Below are 21,737 nucleotides of genomic sequence, written 5' to 3'. Positions count from 1 at the left end.
CTCCCAAAGTGCTTGGGATTACAGGCAGGAGCCAGTGCACCTGGCCAAACCATTGTTTAACCTAGCTGATTTAACAGTGATTTCCAGATATCAGTAGTATTTTCAGTTCTCAGTTCCAACTAGTGAGTTTGAGTAATATTGTTAGTTGTTGATAACAGGTTTAAGGTATAAGGAAGAAAAAAGGAAAAATTAGGAAGTAGACTTAAAGAACAGGAGTATGGGAACGTGGCATTGGTGAGACCACAGAAGAGAATATACTTAAGTTACCATCAAAAATGATTTCAAGTTCTTAGGTCTTCATACTAATTTGACTGGGATATGGGAACTCTGGATTTTAAGTGTACCTTTGAATTGCCAGTTGGTGTTGGATGAGTAAATGTCATGTGTCTTATATTTTAAAAATCTGAATGGTCTTATATTTTCTGACATTGAGGCGCTTTTTTTAAAATGTACTTTTATTTCATAAAGATATTATTTTATAATTGCATTAAATTGCTAATGGCAAGCTTAAACAATTTTTCATAAATAGAATATCAGTTAAATTTGTTGTGAGGGTTAAGTCAGAGCACTACTTTTAGTTTATATGTAGTCTTTATTAGCTAGTCCGTGTTGCCTTAAAGTTAAGCTATACATTATAGAAACCATTTGTTTCTCTCTTTTCAGGTTGTCTTGTCAAAGTTTGTTAGGCAGATGGGTGACCTGTTGCCTCAAACTATTTATATTCCTTATTTGAAGATGCTCCAGGGATTGGCCAATGGGCCTCAGTGTGCCCACTACTGTTTCAGCCTACTCAAAGTCAATGGTAGTAGTCATGGTAAGGAATATGTGGATGTTGTTAAAGTTTGTTGTTATACTCTTAAGTTCAGTATCCCAGTACCTATTAAGAACATTGGTATTTGAACTAGGTTCTACCAGAGGTATAAATTATTTTCATAACAATAGGGTGAAAGAAGCACGCATACAGCTTTATGCATAATGATGTTGTGATTATGGTCTCACAGATTGGGGAGTTTCGCCATTCTGCTTTATAAAATACAGTTCATTTTGACAAATCAGAATTAATGTATGAAAATTTTCCGCAACACATCTGGTCCTCAAAGAAAGCATATGCCCTTGCCTTATAAATTTGATTAATTTATCTTTGTATTTTTTTTTCTCTTAATTTAAGAAAAAATTTGTCTCTTGACCCTCTAGAATTTGTCTCTTGACCCTCTCCCAATTTTCTTATTTGATTATCAGACTGGTTTAGTTAGACCAAAAACACTGTAAAAGGGAAAAGAAATTAAGCGTCTGCTTTGTTAGGTAGATATTTTTATCTTTACATGTGAAGAAACAGGTTTAGAGAAGTTAAGGAATTTACCCAACATCACAGCTATTTGGGGAGCCATGATGGGAGCTGAAGTCGGCTTGGCTCCAAAGCCAGTGTTATGACTACTTTGTCAAACCTGCCAGTCTTGTGTGCTGTGCTTTTGCTTCTGATGCCTGGTAGGCAATGGAGTAGTGTAATTCACAAATTAAGACTGTAGTTACCTCTTTCTTTGGGAATTCAAGCTCAACATTTGCGAATTATTCTGTGGGAAAAAGCAGCCCTATACAGTTAGTTACATGAGAGCACAGAGAACTCTCCTGGATGTGAAGTAGGTAACTGACATCCAAAGTAAATTACCTTTCATTTACATGGGCAGTAGCCCCTTTCTTCAGTAAAAGTTAATCCAGAGGAAAAATTAATCCAGAGTTCTAGCTCACAGAGGGATTCTAACCCTCAGCACAGAGGGATTCTCACAGAGGGATTCTAACCCTCAGCACATTACTTAATCCAGGACAAAGATCGCCTTTGTGCTAAGACAAAGGCAAACAAAGTTTATGGTTTTAGGCTGGGTGCAGTGGCTCATGCCTGTAATCCCAGCACTTTGGGAGGCCGAGGCAGGCAGATCGCTTGAGGTCAGGAGTTCGAGACCAGCCTGGCCAACATGGTGAAACCCTGTCTTTACCAAAAAGACAAAAATTAGCAGGGCGTTGTGGTGCACGCTTGTAATCTCAGCTACTTGGGAGGTTGAGATAGGAGAATTGCTTGAACCTGGGGAGTAGAGGTTGCAGTGAGCCGAGATTGCCCTACTGCACTCCAGCCTGGGTGACAGAGTGAAAACCTGTCTCAAAAAAGTTTGTTTTAAATTAATTTTCTCTCCATTTCCCAGCAAATGCTTAGATGTTTTTTAAAGAAAATTCTGTGCTGTTTTTCTTTATAGTTGAAAATATTCAGGGAGCAGGTGGCAGTCCTGTTTCCTGGGAACATTTCTTTCACTCCTTGATGCTTTACCATGAACACCTTCGGAAGGATCTTCCAAGTGCAGATAGCGTTCAGTACCGTCACCTTCCTTCCCGTGGCATCACCCAGAAGGAGCAAGACGGATTGATTGCTTTTTTGCAGCTCACATCTACCATCATTACTTGGGTAGGTAACTCATCCTCAGCATAATTTTATTTTTATTATAGCACAGTAGCATTTTAAGAGCCCCAAACATTTTCTTTTAATTTAAGAGTAATAAACTTAGCCTATATAGATAGACAGATATATAGCATTCTGCCCTTAAGTTTTTTGTTTTTTGATTTCTAGAGGGTGTAAGTTATGGTAGCCCTGCTCATTGGCATAATCTTAGTATAAAAATAATAGCCTGAGCCTGAAAGAAAATAGTCAGAAGGGCAAATTAGAACCGGTTGTTGGATGCATATGCTTCTAGGTTTCCAGCATAGGTGTAGAGGTATATGTGTGCATTTATGTGTGTATACATAAAGAATATTGTAATTAAAAGTTATTTACTGAATTATTTTTCCTCTCCTTATGCCAAACCATTTTACCTGCCACTACCAAATTGGTCTTTGTAAAAAACATTATTTTCATGACTGTATGTAATTTCCCAACTCGGAAATATCTTTTAGTTATGTCTGTTGTTCACTAGAATAGTCTGACATTCTCTCTGAAGGGTAGGAATAGGAACTTCTAAGTTTTTGGCTTTTCTAATAGTACTTAACATTATTAGGCATCAAAATGTCAGTTATTAACTGTTTCTCACTGAATTAAAATGGAGATGGGAGGGGAGGATAGGGAAAGGTTAGTTAACATACAAAGTTACACACAGAGAAGAAGAAAGTTCTAGTGTTCTATGGCACTACAAGGTGAATATAACTGGCAGTAATTTATTGTATATGTTCAAAAGCCAGAAGAGAGGATTTTGAATGTTCCCAACCAAAGAAATGAGAAATGTTAGCTGATGGATATCCTAATTACCCTGATTTGATCATTACATATTGTATCATGTATCAAAATATGACTCTGTACCCATAAATATATAGTTATTACATATCAACTAAAAATGAAAAAAAGTTATGATACTTGATACTGTATATCTCCATTTTTTTTTGAAAAAAGGACAAGATTTTTTTTCATTCATACTTTATATTACAGTATAATATATTGTTCCAGAAAGGATTTAAGATGCCTAGGTAAGATTTATCCAACCCTTGCAGACCATTTATCTCTGTTTGTATTATTTCTCATACTTGGAACTGCAAAAGTAATTCTACAAAGTCTATTTCTCCTCCAGTTTTTTACTTTGAATGAATGAGTGACCTGATTTGATGTGTTGGTAGACTTCAAACATAAATGATAGGCTTATTTTTGTTTTAGTATATATTAAACCTATGAGGACTCAGTATAAATGATAGCAATTTAGATGATTGCTGGTCATTTTCTTAACTTTTAAAAATGGAAAGTCTTGTTCTTTTTGTGTCAATTCTTAGAGTGAAAATGCTCGCTTGGCACTCTGTGAACACCCTCAGTGGACCCCTGTTGTGGTGATTCTGGGACTCCTCCAATGCAGTATTCCCCCTGTCCTAAAAGCTGAGCTACTGAAGACACTCGCAGCTTTTGGAAAATCTCCTGAAATTGCTGCTTCCCTCTGGCAGTCATTGGAATACACTCAGGTAGGGCTCTAAAGTCCCATATTTATATTATCCCAATGTGGAAAGTTGGGCTTGATAATCCCGTAGAAGCAAGAGCATTCGATTGGAATTTATAGTACATCTTGAACATCCCCACTAGAGTTACCGTTTAGGGACTGAGCATAGCAACAGAAACTAATAGACTTGGGTTTTTTTCTTAGTTTGGTTGATAACTTCACTAGGTTACCAGAGATTGGTTCTTCATGTACTGTACCTCTCTGAAGACCTTATTTTTCAATGTCTATAAGATATTACTAGATGGACAGAATTCCTCCACTCTGTCTTTAAACCAGGCTGATGTAAGCCCTCACAAGTCACCTGCACTCATTAAATGTGGGGAATGTTTGTTTTTCTTATCTGCTCTTTCCTGCCCTATACCAGAAGAGTGAAGTATCTCTATATAGCCACATGGTCACTGGGGTTGTTTTTCCATTAAAGGGCAGGTGTAACTGTCAAGTTTGCACGTAATTTTTTTTTTTTTTAAGACAGGGTCTCGCTCTGTTGGCAAGGATGGAGTGAGTGCAGTTGTGTGATCTCAGCTCACTGCAGCCTCCACCTCCCGGATTCAAGTGGTTCTTGTGCCTCAGCCCCCTGAGTAGCTGGGATTACAGGCTTGCGCTACCATGCCCTGCTAATTTTTGTATTTTTAGTAGAGATGGGGTTTTGCCATGTTGTCCAGGCAGGTCTTGAACTCCTGGCTTCAAGTGATCTGCCCTCCTTGGCCTCCCAAAGTGCTGGGATTACAGGTGTGAACCACCACACCTAGCCTGCAGAGACATTTTAACAGCATTTAGAATACTTTTTATTGGTGTTTATGAAGGTTTATTTCCAGGACCATAAACTTAACTTTGGGCAGAATGGGAATGTGACAGTTGGATTTTTTGACTTCTGTACCCTGAGGGAATGTACCTTTGCTGATGTGGGGAAGTAAATGGATGATATAATGTTTAAAGTCTCCTTAACTTCAAAATTATTAACATTCTTTTCTCTAAAGATAAGCTCCGTTAAAAATTTTCTATCAGGTATAATTATTTTATATGTGATAAAATAAAAAAGGAAAATATGGATGTGCTTTATAGACGTATCTCTAGGAAAATGGTTGGGTGGGATATGTATATCTGTCTTGGAAGTAATACAACTAAAGAGACCCTGAGATTCTAACTCATTATTCATAGAGGCAAAAATTTTTTTTTTTTTTTAAGACGGAGTTTTGCTCTTGTTGCCCAGGCTGCAGTGCAATGGTGTGATCTTGGCTCACTGCAACCTCCACCTCCTGGATTCAAGCGATTCTCCTGCCTCAGCCTCCCAAGTAGCTGGGATTACAGGCATGCACCACCACACCTGGCTCATTTTATATTTTTAGTAGAGACGGGGTTTCTCCATGTTGGTTAGGCTGGTCTTGAACTCCCAACCTCAGGTGATCTGCCTGCCTCGGCCTCCCAAAGTGCTGGGATTACAGGCATGAGCCACCACGCCCAGCCGGAAGCAACCATTTTGAAGCAGTGAAATACTCTAGATTATTTTCTAACATATGTATCCTGAAGATGTTATTGATACTTTGTTAACATAATAATTAACGGAGTTGGGGTTTGCTGAGAGGCTGAGTAACTTTTGGCTTACTATTGATACTTCACCTTTTGATTCCTGAGTGTTCCAATACTTACTAGTGTCTTACAGGCTTAGTGCTTCTTTACACCTGAAATCAAATGTGATTGGGTTTAGACATTTGTATCCTTAGAGCAACACTATTGTTTTTGAAGGATTCTACCTAATTAGTATACTTTTGATTTGCAAGAAAGTAAAGTATCATGACAGTAGCATTATTTATTATACCGTAAACTACTTAGGCCCATATCAAGGTCTGGACAGGACATCTTAAGTCAAAACTTCAGCCTCCTTTAACAAACCCGTTCTTAAGAAGTTTGTTGGCTGGGCACAGTGACTCACACCTGTAATCCCAGCACTTTGGGAGGCCAAGGCGGGCGGATCACCTGAGGTCAGAAGTTTGAGAACAGCCTGGCCAACATGGTGAAACCTTGTCTCTACTAAAAATACAAAAAAAAAAATTAACTGGGTATGGTGACACATGCCTGTAATCCCAGCTACTTGGGAAGCTGAGCAGGAGAATTGCTTGAGCCCAGGAGACAGAGGTTGCAGTGAGACGAGATCATGCCTCTGTACTCCAGCCTGGCCGACAGAGCGAGAGTCTGTCTCAAAAGGAAAAAAAAAAGGAAAAAAAAAAAAGTTTACTTTTTGGGTTTTTTGTGCCATCAGTAGGATTAGTTAACAGTCCAGTATCTTGAACACTGGTGAGATTTCATCCCGTAAATCCTTTTTAAAGATTCATTTCCTAGAATATCTGAGAGGAAATTTGCTGAAAAGTCTTGTGTGCTCTTAGAAACTACCAATTTTCAGAACCCCAGGCAGTCAAAAGTTCTATCGCAACCTGACAGAACTGCTAATGAAAGTCCATCCAGGGACTAATTGATTGTCATTTTGATGGACATTGTGAGATCTGTGGGTCCAGTGGGTGAGATATGTGACTATTATATTGCAAAGCCACTAATATTCATTGATGAATGAGGAGTGCTTCTGACATCTACTTCTTACTATTTTAAGATATTGCAGACCGTGAGGATTCCAAGCCAGAGGCAAGCTATTGGTATTGAGGTAAAGTTTTCCTTTTAGTTTAAATGCTAATTCATTCATGCATGTAATGATAAGTCTATGAATCACTCTTACCCTTTTACGTTTCCATAATTTTCAAATTTAATGTATTTTTATTTGAAGGGTTTTCTAATCAGTGTTGAAATAGAGATGAAACTTTTAATAAAAGGAACCACAATATTTAGTGTTTCAGAGTTAGAAAAGGATGTTACATGGCAGCCATCCAAATGGAAAGTTCTTGATTTTAACTCAGTTTAATTAGATTACTTGAGTCAACCTGAGATGAGAATTGTTTTCTTTTCTCTCTAATTCTCCCTCTCTTTTAAAAGAAACATTAAAGATTTCTGTTTTTAATTCAAGTTTGGGGACAATAAGTGGGAATTTGGAGTTCTTCCATCTGACTCATCTGGATTCATATAATACTTTTTTATCTTTTCCTCTAAATGAAAAACAGAAATATCTGTTATGTCTTTTGGTGTGAGTTAGCACTATTAATAAGTTAATGTCTGCATAATACTCTGCACTTCATAGCTAATAGTTTTTATTACCATGTTTTCTTTCTTTTTATTTGGAAGGTTGAACTAAATGAAATAGAATCCCGGTGTGAAGAATACCCGTTGACTCGGGCCTTTTGCCAGCTTATTAGTACCCTGGTGGAGAGCTCATTTCCTTCTAATTTGGGTGCTGGACTGCGGCCCCCTGGCTTTGACCCTTATTTGCAGTTCCTTAGAGACTCTGTGTTTCTACGATTCCGTACGAGAGCTTACCGGAGAGCAGCTGAAAAGGTTATGTTCAGAGAAAAACTTTATCTCCTTATGCATTTCCTGCTTTTCTTTTATCAAAAGTATATGGTGCTAAATTCGTGTTAGCTTTTGAAAGGGAGTAAAATTCACAGTCTTTATTTTGAAATATCTATGGTCTGATTAGTTTATGTGCACTACAAAATAAATTTGGTCATGAAAACCCAAGCACTGACATTAGTCATCAGTAATCTAATCGATAGGAGTTCATATTCAGATCCTTTTTGACTAAAATGGAACAAAAAGTGTCACATTTGTTGGAAACACACTACTACTGCTAATTGGAATGGTTTAGGTTAGGGATTGAAATAAGTTTAAACTTGCACACCAGTTTCTATTGATTAGTGGCACTGGGTTGTGGAGTATTGGCTTAGGGGGAAGGAGTATTATAATCGTTTAGGCATGTCTGCCATGGATGGAGGCTGAGGGAGCACTGATCTTTATGACACATTTGCTCTAGTTGCAAGACACTAACCACTGAGCTTATATATATCATTTTATATAATTCCAATATTACCATGAGGCAGGTACTATTTAATATTCCCGTTTTACAGATGGAGGCTTAGCAAGGTTAAGGAACTTGCCTAAGGTCCAGGACCAGGATTTGAACCTAGGACTCTGATTCCAGATCCAAGCTCATAACCACTAAGCTATGTAAGAGACTCTTCTAGGTTCTGATGTAATTCACGTTAGTCTATAATACTGTTTATTAACCTTAAATAATATTCTTGGTTGTATCTTATAGGAACATTTCTGCTTTATTTTGGTAGTTGGCTGTTTTTGACCCTGTTGGGTTTTTTTGTGTTGTATTAATGACGATAAACATAATTTAGTTAATGCAAATTTGGAGAAATTAGGAAAATATAAAAAATAAAAGAAAATGGCCAGGTACAGTGGCTTACGCCTGTAATTCCAGCACTTTGAGAGACCGAGACGGGTAGATCACTTGAGGTCAGGAGTTCCAGACCAGCCTGACCAAACTGGTGAAACGCTGTCTCTACAAAAATAGAAAAATTAGCTGGGCATGGTGCTGCACAGCTGTAATCCCAGCCACTCAGGAGGCTGAGGCAGGATAATTGCTTGAACCGGGGAGGCAGAGGTTGCAGTGAGCCGAGATCTTGCCACTGCACTCCAGCCTGGGCGGCAGAGCGAGACTCCATCTGAAAAAAAAAAAAAAAATATATATATATATATATATTTATATATCTGTGTGTATATATATATGTGTGTGTGTTTATATATCTATATGAAGAAATTATATCATCCTTAATTTTGTTGCCAAAGGAAGAATAACGACTTTTAGTCTTTCTTATGCCTGTACACTTAATTAACATTTGAGATAATTAGTTATATTACTTTGTATTTCTTTTTTATCCACTTAGCATCATGGGGATTTTTTTTCATGTCCTAGGATATTCTTTGAAAATAGCCTTTTTAGGCTGGGTGCGGTGGCTCACACCTGTAATCCCAGCACTTTGGGAGGCCAAGGCGGGTGGATCACAAGGTCAGGAGATCAATACCATCCTGGCTAACATGGTGAAACCCCGTCTCTACTAAAAATACAAAAAAGTTATCTGGGCATGGTGGCGGGCGCCTGTAGTCCCAGCTTCTCGGGAAACTGAGGCAGGAGAATGGCGTGAACCTGGGAGGTGGAGCTGGCAGTGAACCGAGACCACACCACTGCATTCCAGCCTGGGTGACAGATCAAGACTCTGTCTCAAAAAAAAAAAAAAAAGAAAATAGTCTTTTTAGTGACTGCATAAAACCTATTACTTGTATCTAGCATAGTTTATTCACTGACCTGTCATTGGATATAGCTTTTTTTTGATATTTAGACACAAATAATTGAAGTTCTTTTTTTTATCAATTGCATTAGAATTTTGGCTTGCCAGGTTGTAAAAATGAACGCTGAGATGGAGTATAAATTTAGCTCTAGAACTACTTTGTTGACATATATTTCCTGATGGGAAGAAAACAATAACAGCAACCATGCCTCACGAATAAAGTCATTTCAGATGAATAATGAGTGCTGATAATTACAGCACTCATTTCATCGAAATGTTCTGGTACTTTTTTTACAGTTGTTTTAAATGCCTTATATGCTTTTTCTTAAAAAGATCATTGTGATCTGAGTGTTTAGAGCATTAGTCAGCCATATTCTCTCCAGATGCCATCACTTTTCACCCATGCAGAGCCACACTTCAAGTGTTGCTGCTTTTCCCTAGCTGCCATTCTTTCAGTTCCACCCCAACTTACTCTAAAAAATTTTCCCTCAATTTTGTGAATTTGTTGTACTTGAAAGTGTTCTTAATGTATATGACTATTTTAGGACACTAGCTGCTCACACAAACAGTGCTTTGGATTGAGATACATAACAAGGTGTTAGAGGCAATCAGTATGTTTACCGGTCCTAAATCCATTATTATGTGGTAATATGCCTTTTTTATTTAAATAAATTTTTTTGAAAATTTTGGAAACTGCAGAACAGTGAATAATATAAAAATAATGAAAAAGTCACTTTATAGTCCCATTTTCTAACTCAGCCTTGATACAATTAATGTGCAGTGGAAATAATAATTTTAAAATAGTAATTCAAAAAACCACCCTGTCTACAGTGACCAACACAGTCTTATTAAAATTCTATGTAGTGGATTTTTTAAGCAAAGTTTTAATTTTACTGGCAATGCGGTTGTATATAATTTTTTTGGCATAGGTATTTTTCTTTACTGGTACATAGCTTTTAAATACATTTTGAACAAGAAGGCGATAATGGAATTATTTGGGGCAAGCCTACCAGCGATTGTGTCTTCTTACCTTCTTTGACTATAGCCATGGATGGAACCCTGGTCTAAGAACAAGAAGCCTGGGCTCGACTTTCAGCCTGTTTGCTGCCAGACTTTATGGTCTTGGGGAATTCATTCACTGCTTTGAGCTTCACTTGCTTCACTTATGGGGAGTTTAGATGAGATGATTTCTCAGATTCCATGCAGCCGAGCTTCTTAGAGAAAATGTGAAATATTTGGCACTTGAAAAGTGTCCAAATTTGATGTTTAATTATAAATTGACTATGACTAGATACTAAATGTTGTCAATGTATTAATGAATTCCAAACATCTCCTATAAAAATATATCTTTAAGAATAATGAATTAAAAATACGTTACCTTGAAAATGAGCCAGTTCATTATCTTTTAGCAAAATAAAGCAAAATGAATTGGGATTTCTATATTGCTTAGCCTAAGTGAATAAAGTAGATAAGAAACTTCACTCATTTACTGGAAAAAGAAGGGAAAGAGGGAAAAGCCTTGCAAGGCCACCACCTTGGTCTGTTTTATTGTTGTTGACATATTTGTATCTTTCTATAGTGGGAAGTTGCTGAGGTGGTTTTGGAGGTGTTTTATAAATTGCTCAGAGATTATGAGCCTCAGCTTGAAGATTTTGTAGACCAGTTTGTGGAACTACAAGGTAATTTAATTCTGTCACTTTCAAATAAGGTATCAATTATTTATAATTTATAAATTATGGCTATGTGATACATACATTTAAAATTATACTTTTAAATTAGAATTTAATCTTTTGTTTCATTGTTTTAATCATTCTAATTTTTCTGTTCAAGAGAAAAAATTATTGAATGGAAGATCAAGAACACTGCATTACAGTTTCTTTAATGAGTTAACAGAATAGTTGACTAACTGCTTCATGCAGATTTGCCCTTAGGAGAATTACTACTGTGTTTCTAAATTGAAACTTGCCTTTATCTATTTAGATGCCATCTAATTTATAAGTCTCATACATTTCATATAAATCAAGGGTGTGACAAAAATACTAACCCATCATCTCTTGGAATATGTTATGTTCTATTTAGGAGAAGAAATCATAGCCTATAAGCCACCTGGATTTAGTCTGATGTATCATTTGCTGAATGAGTCACCAATGTTGGAGCTTGCTCTCAGTTTACTGGAAGAAGGAGTTAAGCAGCTTGACACCTATGCCCCCTTTCCTGGTATATACTTAAAAGTCTTCATGTCTTGCAAACAGTTTTGATGTTTTCATCTTTTGTAAACTGAGAATTTGAAATAGATGATCTCTGAGGTCATTTTTCCCTGTAAGATTCTCTCTCTGTATCTGAAGTGGTGTTTTCAATGAATCATTTAAACGAGAGTGTATCATAAGTAAAAACAGACTAAAGTACAGAGAGATTCTCAGTGTAACTGTGTTTCACTGCAGGGTCTTTTGTAAGTAAAGTGATCTTTCTATCATTTTTAACATCTTTAACATCCCCAACTTTAAAGTACTTTTTTGTCCATCGCCCCCGCTCCCTCCCCATAATATTTTAAAAAGCACTTACTATAGTGCCTGATACATAGTGGTCAATAAATTTTACTTGTTATTATTACCACTAATTATTGAGTGCTTACTATGTATTTGGCTCTTTTAAAAGCACATTGCATATATTAATGCATTCAATCTATTCAAAAATGTGTTAGATCTTATTATTTTCATTTAAAAAATAAAGAAGCTGAAATACAAAGAAGTTACACTGGCTTTCCCTAGCAAGTATGGGAACTGGGATTTGAACCTAGTCAGTTTGGCTCCAGAGCTCATGCTTTTTACCATGATGCTATATTACCTTTACTTAATGTGGCTATGATCAAAATGAGAAAAGAGATTCTAAACATATGAACAATAACTGTATAGTCAGAATATACAGGTAAGAAACTATAAGAAGAATTAGGCCACAGTTTTAAATTTGGTCGGTAAGATTATGGGTGATCCTTCTTTCTGTTTTCTGCTTTATTTTCCACAATGATTTTGTCTTACTTTAGATCAGAGTTTCTCAATTTTGGCACCATTGACATTTTGGGCTGAATAATTCTTTTTTGTGGATGATGTCCTGTGTATCGTAAGCTGGATGCCAGTAGCACATTTCCAGTTATGATAACTAGAAGTGCCTCCAGACATTGTCAAATGTCCCTTGGGGCTCAATCACCCCATTCTGAGAACCATTGCTCTAAACAATAAGGGAAAAGATAAAGGAGAAGTGACTTGAGAATCCATTCCATGGAAGTATTCTGGATTGCAAAATAACCATAACTTGCCTAGATGAATGGTTTTGTGAAGTTGGAGTTGAAAGTTTGAAACAATGAGAGCTTAAGTCTCTAGGTTTTGCTGCTGAAAGTTGGAAATAAGAGTCTAACTCTCTAGATTTGAAAATCTAAAACTTGTCATTTGTCTTGTTTTCCCAAGAATTGACTGTGAGTTTTTAAGATAAATTTAGAACTTTCTAACTTTATTTTTGGTTGATAGGGAAAAAACACCTGGAGAAAGCAGTACAACATTGCCTTGCACTTCTCAATCTTACTCTGCAAAAGGAAAATCTTTTTATGGACCTTCTAAGAGAAAGTCAACTGGCTCTAATAGTCTCTCCTTTAGAACAGCTTTTGCAGGGAATTAATCCCAGAACTAAGAAGGCAGATAATGTGGTAAACATTGCCAGGTAAGTTACCTTTGTAGGTAGAGAAATGAAATAGACATTCTAGCTTTGATTTTCAAATCTGGTTAGTTATCTAGTACATTACTTTTTTTTCTTTTTGCCTCATTTTCCTTTTTTTTTTTTTGAGACGGAGTCTCGCTCTGTCGCCCAGGGTGGAGTGGAGTGGCATGATCTCAGCTCACTGCAACCTCCACCTCCTGGGTTGAAGTAATTCTCCTGCCTCAGCCTCCTGAGTAGCTGGGATTACAGGTGAGCACCACCATGGTCGGCTAATTTTTGTAGTTTTAGTAGAGACGGGGTTTCACCATGTTGGTCAGGCTGGTCTCTAACTCCTGACCTCATGATCTGCCTGCCTCAGCCTCCCAAACTGCTGGGATTATAGACGTGAGCCACCGTGCCTGGCCTCATTTTACTCTTGCCTTCTCTAGCTACCCTGATATTAATTACTCTGAACTTTACAATTTCTTCTGTTCCATGTTCTAAAAATCCAAGTCTTTTTTTTTTTTTTTGGAGACAGGATTTCGCTCTGTCACCCAGACTGGAGTGCAGTGGTGCAGTCTTGGCTCACTGTAACCTTCGCCTCCCAGGCTCAGGTGATTCTCCCACCTCAGCCTCCCAGGTAGCTGGGACTATAGATGTGCACCTCCACATCTGGCTAATTTTTGTATTTTTAGTAGAGATGGGCTTTCACCATATTGGCCAGTCTGGTCTCAACCTTCTGACCTCAAGCAATCTGCCCACCTCAGCCTCCCAAAGTGGTGGGATTACGGATGTGAGCCACCGTGCCCACCCAAAATCTCTAAGTCTAAAATGACAATATTGTCTATCTCCTATAGGGAAACTAGGTGTTTGGAGGATAGGGTTGGACAGGAAGCAAACTTGTCACAGAAAACTTGAGCTTTCTGGTGGTTTGATGTTCCGTGGCTTATAGAAGCATCACCCTGATCTCTGCTTTCAGTGCTGCATGGCATTTTCCCTGTGTGTGTATGTTTGTGTCTGAATTTACCCTTTTTATGAGGACACCAGTCATATTTTATTAGGGCCCTCCTTAATGACCTCGTCTGAACTTCTTTGGCTATGTATGCAAAGACCCTACTTTCAGATAAGGTCACTGGGTTAGCCAGACTTTACATAAGGATTTTGGGGCCAGGGACATGATTCAACCCCTAACAGACTGCATCTGTTTAGAAGGGGACAGCTTTTTCTAATTTACCTCAAAGTGCTGTATGGGCAGGGGAAGCCCTGGTTCTGAATTTTCTTTATTGGGAATAGTGAGACACCAAAAATTTTATCACTGTTCCTCAAATGTTTTCTTTTTTTAAAGATACCTATATCATGGCAATACTAATCCAGAATTGGCTTTTGAAAGTGCCAAGATCCTCTGTTGCATCTCTTGCAACTCTAATATTCAGATAAAGTTGGTTGGAGATTTCACACATGACCAGGTAACTGATTTTGTTGTTGTTGTTGTTTTTTGGTGCATTGTGCATTTTGACTATATATGAAAGTTATAATGTCTATAGAGGAATCATATTCTTGGTTGTGGAAAAATTCATTAAGAGTAAGTATATTTCTATAGGATGGGTGAAAACCTATCCACGAACTTGGCTATGACTTATCTTTGAAGATGATGCTATTGGCAGTGTTACTGCATGTATTATAGTATGTGGCTGTATAGCCTAACACGACCACTGCTACTCTAGGCATGTTTAAAATTATTAGGTTTGCTGTAACTTGTTTGTTTACTGCTCCCGACCTGTCAGTTGCCTGTGTTCTGAGTGAGCCTCTGCAGTTCTGAATATCTCGTTGTCGTAAGTTGTCTACTTCACTGGTTTTCTTGTGATCCACCTATGTGTCACTTCATTTGATAACACTGCAGAGTGTTTTTAGGAGTTCCTCTTTTTATTCAATTTATAATAGTTCTGTTCACTGAATACCTACAATTGCTGAATCTGCTTTTTTTCTGTATGAACATTTCATCCCATTGTCTTTATGTTGGCAGTCACTGCTTTAGCTAGTTGAAGAATTTTTATTTTTCTTCTTTTGAGACAGGAACTCGCTCTGTCACCCAGGCTGGAGTGCAGTGGCACAATCTCAGCTCACTGCAGCCTCTGCCCCCCAGCTCAAGCGATCCTACAGGCGCATGCTACCACACCCAGCTAGTTTTTTTGTATTTTTTTGTAGAGACAAGGTTTTACCATGTTGCCCAGGCTGGTCTTGAATTCTAGAGCTCAAGCAGTGTGCCCACCTCGGTCTCCCAAAGTGCTGGGATTACAGGCATGAGCCACCGTGTCTGGCCTCGTTGAAGGATTTTGTTGTGTAGTCCTTCACAGAGTCTCTATTTTGAAATAGGGACTCTTCGGGCATGTTGATGACACAGATCTTTTGTGTTATAGTCCCTCACATCTAGTACCTTTAGCATCCCTAGATGCCACTATCTGTCAGTAGTAACCTCTAGTTGTGATTACTTAGATGACTCCACTTATTTCTAAGTTCCCTTTGGAGTGGTGGTACCACCCAGCATGAGAACCACCATAAGTGTAAATCTCATCTGTGGCTTACGGATGAGGTTTATGAAACCATGTGATAATCGGGGGATGCTAAAGGTTTTTGATATGCTGATTTTTTTGGTCGATTTTGGTATAAATTATTATTGCTGATTTAACATCCTCCTAGATTATTAAAGGCAAAATCAGCTCAGAAATAGAAAACAAGTGATAAGTAATACATTTCTAAAGAGAGAAGATGAAAATTTTATTTTACGTTTTAGTTAAGATCTCATAACATTGACTGTATAATGAAGAGCTCAGTAAACAGCAGTTTAATGTGTGTTTTTTTTTAACTAGCTTGATTCTTTGGGAAATCAAGGAAAATTAGGAAGCAAGTTTTGAAATCAATAAATTTATAAAACTTTTGTTTCTTATTTGTATAGAGAGCTAAATTATGGCAACTTAAGTCACTGAGTTTTCTACTAAAAGTGTAACTAAAACATAAATACCTAAGCAGATTTGCCTATTTTTCTTTATGGATGAATGTTTATACATATATCAATCATAGTTTTTCTAATATTTAGAAACCTGTAATAATTTGTCATTTTTTACCTTCATGTTACTTCAGAGTATAAGTCAGAAACTAATGGCTGGATTTGTGGAGTGTTTGGATTGTGAAGATGCAGAAGAATTTGTACGTCTGGAAGAGGGTATGCCTTAGATTAATGTGCATACATGCATTCTTTTACTTTTTATATATGCTTAATTTAAAGAAAACACTTGTAATTGTTAACTGTTTAGTGATGGTGTAAGAGAAATTGAGAATTTGCTAGAATACAGGTTGAGAATACAAAATTCAGAATAAAATCTGAAACCTTGTGAGCACCACCAACTTGACTCTCAAAGGAAGTGCTCATTGGTTCATTTTGGATTTTGGATTTTTTGATTAGGGATGCTCAACCTGTATAATGCAAATATTCTAAAATTCAAAAAATCTGAAATCTGAAGCACTTCGAGTCCCACACATTTCAGATAAAGGGTACTCAACTTGTAAATTTATAAGGTTTTTAGGATTCCTCTTTAAATAAATCTGAAATGAATGTGATAGATAATCAGGCAAATGATCTAAAGAAAGCATGGAGGTTTGGAATACAAGTTTTGTATTTTTCATTTGACTTACGTTACCTTTCCATTGTTTTGTGATTTCTGCATTAAGGGTCAGAGCTTGAAAAGAAATTAGTTGCAATTCGTTATGAAACAAGAATCCACATCTTGAATCTTCTCATTACCTCTCTGGAATGCAATCCACCCAATCTTGCTCTCTACTTGTTGGGCTTTGAATTGAAGAAACCTGTCAGTACTACAAATCTACAAGATCCAGGTATAGCCTAAGACATAAAGGCATTTCTTTCCATCCATATTTGTGTATCCCAGGGGTCATTTATTGCATTCTGGGCTCATGGGATAATTCATTCAAAGAAAAAGTGTATGAAAGGTAAGGTGATGGATGGGTCAGTCCTTAGGGCTTAGAACAAACTGGACAAACTGAGCTATAGAGAATCAGCCTTTATCAATTTTCCATATCAGTATTTGAAAGAGTGTTTACAGTACAGCATATATTTATAGAATTTAACTTTTGAAAAGACAGTCTAAGATTTTAATGCAGAAATTCTAAAAGAAAAGTTGAATTTCTTTTTGGTTTAATGTAGGAGTGTTAGGTTGCCCTCGGACATGCCTTCACGCCATCCTAAACATCTTGGAGAAAGGAACGGAAGGGAGAACAGGCCCAGTGGCAGTGCGAGAATCTCCTCAACTTGCTGAGCTATGTTACCAGGTACACAGAAAGCCGGGTTTTATGGTACTTGATAGAAGAAACTTGACCAGGTGCATGAGTACACCACAGATATGACAGTATAACAGTAGGACTTAGTTGAAATGAGTTCATTTAGCAGTTTGACGTTTCATTTGTGGATAAAATCCATAAAGCACAAACCCCAAGATCTTATAGATCCAAATCTTATGTTAATCACTTGAAAAATGGAGGAAATAGATTTTTGTGATGGATTTTTATCAGCAGTGTAGAAACTTTTCAACAGTGCTGTGTTTAAAGTAGCTCCTTCTGATGGGTCAGAAGACCTCTGGTTCCCATCTCTACCCCATGACAGGCAAAGTCACCTTGGGCATGGCATGAAACGTCTCTGAGTCTGAGTTTTTCAATCTGAAATGGACTGTTGAGAGACTTCAATGAGAATGTAAGTGAAAGCTCTTTTTTTTTTAAGATGGGGTCTCACTGTCACCCAGGCTGGAGTGCAGCGGTGTGATCACAGTTCATCGCAGCCTCAACCTCCCCTGGATCAGATGATCCTCTACCTCAGCCTTCCAAGTAACTGGTACTATATGTGTGTCATACCATGCCTGACTAATTTTTGTGTTTTTAGTAGAGATGGTGTTTTGCCACGTTGCCCAGGCTGGGAAAGCACTTTTTTTTTTTTTTTTTTTTTTTGATACAGAGTTTTGTTCTGTCGCCCAGGCTGGAGTACAGTGGCACGATCTCAGCTCACCGCACCCTCCGCCTCCCAGGTTCAAGCGACTCTCCTGCCTCAGCCTTCCAAGTAACTGGGACTACAAGTGTGCACCACCATGTCCAGCAATTTTTGTATTTTTAGTAGAGACAGGGTTTCTTCATGTTGGCCAGGATGGTCTCGATCTCTTGACCTTGTAATCCACCTGCCTCGGCTTCCCAAAGTGCTGGGATTAGAGGCATGAGCCACCGTGCCTGGCCAGAAAGCACTTTTTAATAACTAAGTAAATTAAGAAGTCCTGTATACAACTATGTTAGGTGGTAGGATGTCAGAATAAGATTTAAACTATAAGAGGGCTGGGCTTGGGCACAGTGGCTCATGCCCATAACCCAGCACTTTGGGAGGCTGAGGTGGTCTGGATCACTTGAGGCCAGGAGTTGGCGACCAGCCTGGGAAACATGGCAAAACCTTGTCTCTGCTAAAAATATAAAAATTAGCTGGGCGTGGTGGCGTGTGCCTGTAATCCCAGCTACTTGGGAGGCTGGGGTATGAGAATTACATGAACCCAGGAGGTAGAGGTTGCAGTGAGCTGAGATCATGCCACTGCACTCCAGCTAGGTGGCAAAGTAAGACTGTCTTAAAAAAATAAAAATAAATAAATAAGTAAACTATAATGAGAACTTTCATTTTGCTTGTTCATTTTTGTTTATTTATTGTTTTATTCATTTTATAAGTGTTTTAAGAACTAGGCTTGGCCGGGCACAGTGACTCACGCTTGTAATCCTAGCACTTTGGGAGGCTAAGGTGGGCAGATCACCTGAGGTTAGGAGTTCGAGACCAGCCTGGCCAACATGATGAAACCCCATCTCTACTAAAAATACAAAAAAATTAGCCGGGCGTGGTTGTGGACGCCTGTAATCCCAGCTCCTCAGGAGGCTGAGGCAGGAGAATTGCTTGTACCCAGGAGGCAGAGGTTGCAGTGAACCTAGATCATGCCACTGCATTCCAGCCTGGGCAGCAAGAGCGAAACTCTGTCTCAAAAAAAAAAAAGAACTAGGCTTTATAAGCTGTGACTAATTTCTCAATTTAACTGTTATCCTAAATTTACATTTTTATGATAAGAAATGGCGGATCATGAGGTCAGGAGATTGAGACCATCCTAGTTAACATGGTAAAACCCCGCCTCTACTAAAAATACAAAAATTAGCTGGGCGTGGTGGCAGGCGCCTGTAGTCCCAGCTACTCGGGAGGCTGAGGTGGGAGAATGACGTGAACCCGGGAGGCAGAGCTTGCAGTGAGCCTAGATCACACCACTACACTCCAGCCTGGAAGAGCAAGACCCTGTCTCAAAAAAAAAAAAAAGGGCCGGGCGCGGTGGCTCAAGCCTGTAATCCCAGCACTTTGGGAGGCCGAGACGGGCGGATCACGAGGTCAGGAGATCGAGACCATCCTGGCTAACACGGTGAAACCCCGTCTCTACTAAAAAATACAAAAAACTAGCCGGGCGAGGTGGCGGCGCCTGTGGTCCCAGCTACTCGGGAGGCTGAGGCAGGAGAATGGCGGGAACCCGGGGGGGCGGAGCTTGCAGTGAGCTGAGATCCGGCCACTGCACTCCAGCCTGGGCGACAGAGCGAGACTCCGTCTCAAAAAAAAAAAAAAAAAAAGAAATGCATCACTAACCTCTTAGTGTTACTGGCATAGAGATTTTTCTTTGTTAATCTCCTGGTTTTCTTTTTGTAATTCTTTGCTATCTTTTCTGTCCTCTGTCCAAACATCCCTTCACTGTAAGTACTGTAGCTAGGTTTTCCTATAAATCAAAATTAATTCTTCCTTAATGGGGGAACAAATTTGATGTACATATTAGCACAGATTTACAGAATTTGATATATAAGTAGAAACAATTGATAAGCTTAACACCTAGGCTAATGGCAGGTGAAGTAAATGAATGAAGCCAGGGTCCAGTTAAGAAGGGAGCAGGAGGAAGGGAGAATCTGGCAACTGGAGAGCACATGCCTTCCTACTAAACTCTGGCTTATTTTACCATGCCAGAGTGCAGGATTTGTTGGGCCAGATTGTCTGAATTTTTGTTTTTATTTATTAATTTTTAAAAGGATTTCGAAATCTGAATTTTTGTGAAAGTTGTTCTAATTTTTAGAACACTGTACTGGCCAAGGAAAACATCTCCATACCAGCAGTCTACCAGTTTATAACATACTCTCTGGTTTTTTGTTGTTGTTGTTGCTGTTACTGTTTTTTGAGATGGAGTCTCACTCTATTGCCCAGGCTGGAGTGCAGTGGTGCGATCTCAGCTCTCTGCAACCTCCATCTCCCAGGTTCAAGCGATTCTCCTGCCTCAGCCTCCCAAGTAGCTGGGATTACAGGCATGTGCCATCATGCCTGGCTAATTTTGTATTTTTAGTAGAGACGGGGCTTCAACATGTTGTTCAGGCTGGTCTCGAACTCCTGACCTTAGGCGATCCACCCACTTCAGCCTCCCAGAGTGCTGGGATTACAGGCGTGCGCCACCGCGCCCGACTATAACATATGCTCTGTGACCTTGCTACTCAAATATGGCCCAGAGACCAGTATCATCAGCTTTATCTCCTAGGAGCTTATTAGTGCAGAATCTCAGGCCCCACTTTAGACCCGATGAGTCAAGATCTGCATTGTTTACAGAAAGCACTGCTCCATTTATAACTAAATATACTGCTTTTACCTATATGTTTGTACTTCACCCTGCTTCAGAAAAAAAATTTAGGCCTGGCGCGGTGGCTCAAGCCTGTAATCCCAGCACTTTGGGAGGCCGAGACGGGCGGATCACGAGGTCAGGAGATCGAGACCATCCTGGCTAACACGGTGAAACCCCGTCTCTACTAAAAATACAAAAAACTAGTCGGGCGAAGTGGCGGGCGCCTGTAGTCCCAGCTACTCCGGAGGCTGAGGCAGGAGAATGGCGTGAACCCGGGAGGCGGAGCTTGCAGTGAGCTGAGATCTGGCCACTGCACTCCAGCTTGGGCGACAGAGCAAGACTCCGTCTCAAAAAAAAAAAAAAAAGAAAGAAAAATTTAAACCTGTAAGTAAGAAGAGCTTGTTAGTTTAAATAAATCTGATCGTAGGAAAGGGAGATGGTCCTTATTGATACCTTCCTTGTCCTGCAACACAAAGTCTTCTGGGTGAAGAAGCTGAGACCAAGCCTGGTGCTTTTGCCCTCTTTAAGAACAGAGATTTCTTCTACCTGGTCTTGGAAACCAGGAAGGATATAGGCCACATCTTAGTAAAATGGCTTGCAGTGCTTTTTGAACTCACTTTTTGTGTCCTCCTCTTCTTCTTTTTTTGGTGGGGGAGGGGGGTTGGGGGACAGAGTCTTGCTCTGTCACCTAGGCTGGATTGCAGTGGTGTGGTCTTGGCTCACTGCAACTTCCGTCTCCCAGGTTCAAGCGATTCTGGTGCCTCAGTCTCCCAAGTAGCTAGGATTATAGGCGTCCCCAGGCCACCACGCACGGCTAATTTCTGTATTTTTAGTGGAGATGGGGTTTCCCCATGTTGGCCAGGGTGGTCTCAAACTCCTTACCTCAGGTGATCCGCCTGCCTCGGCCTCCCAAAGTGCTGAGATTACAGGCGTGATTCTCTGTGCTTGGCATTTCTCTTCTAATAGTGTTATTTCTTCCACATGTTAGAGTATCTTCTTGCATTTTCTTAACTTACCCAATAATACACCTAACTGATTTTGTTTTGAGAAGTTCACTATTAGCTTTTTAAGTTTTTGTT

General features: G+C 39.0%; 1 protein-coding gene across 2 annotated transcripts in view; it reads left to right on the top strand.

Moving 5' to 3' along the window:
* The window catches only part of NUP205 (nucleoporin 205), a 91,423-nt gene that overhangs the window by 30,784 nt on the left and 38,902 nt on the right, over positions 1-21,737 (top strand). For both annotated transcript variants that reach the window (XM_010374637.2, XM_030932773.1), the window contains exons 11-22: positions 664-814; positions 2,247-2,452; positions 3,799-3,981; positions 6,619-6,669; positions 7,242-7,451; positions 10,830-10,929; positions 11,330-11,467; positions 12,772-12,961; positions 14,283-14,403; positions 16,076-16,157; positions 16,664-16,828; positions 17,157-17,281. In XM_010374637.2, coding sequence (XP_010372939.2) covers positions 664-814; positions 2,247-2,452; positions 3,799-3,981; positions 6,619-6,669; positions 7,242-7,451; positions 10,830-10,929; positions 11,330-11,467; positions 12,772-12,961; positions 14,283-14,403; positions 16,076-16,157; positions 16,664-16,828; positions 17,157-17,281 — 1,722 coding nt within the window. The remainder of the gene's footprint in view (positions 1-663; positions 815-2,246; positions 2,453-3,798; positions 3,982-6,618; positions 6,670-7,241; positions 7,452-10,829; positions 10,930-11,329; positions 11,468-12,771; positions 12,962-14,282; positions 14,404-16,075; positions 16,158-16,663; positions 16,829-17,156; positions 17,282-21,737) is intronic.

This window comes from Rhinopithecus roxellana, chromosome 6 (genome assembly GCF_007565055.1).
Source record: "Rhinopithecus roxellana isolate Shanxi Qingling chromosome 6, ASM756505v1, whole genome shotgun sequence".
NCBI classification, from domain to species: domain Eukaryota; kingdom Metazoa; phylum Chordata; class Mammalia; order Primates; family Cercopithecidae; genus Rhinopithecus; species Rhinopithecus roxellana.
This window is presented reverse-complemented; position numbering and strand designations above follow the sequence as displayed.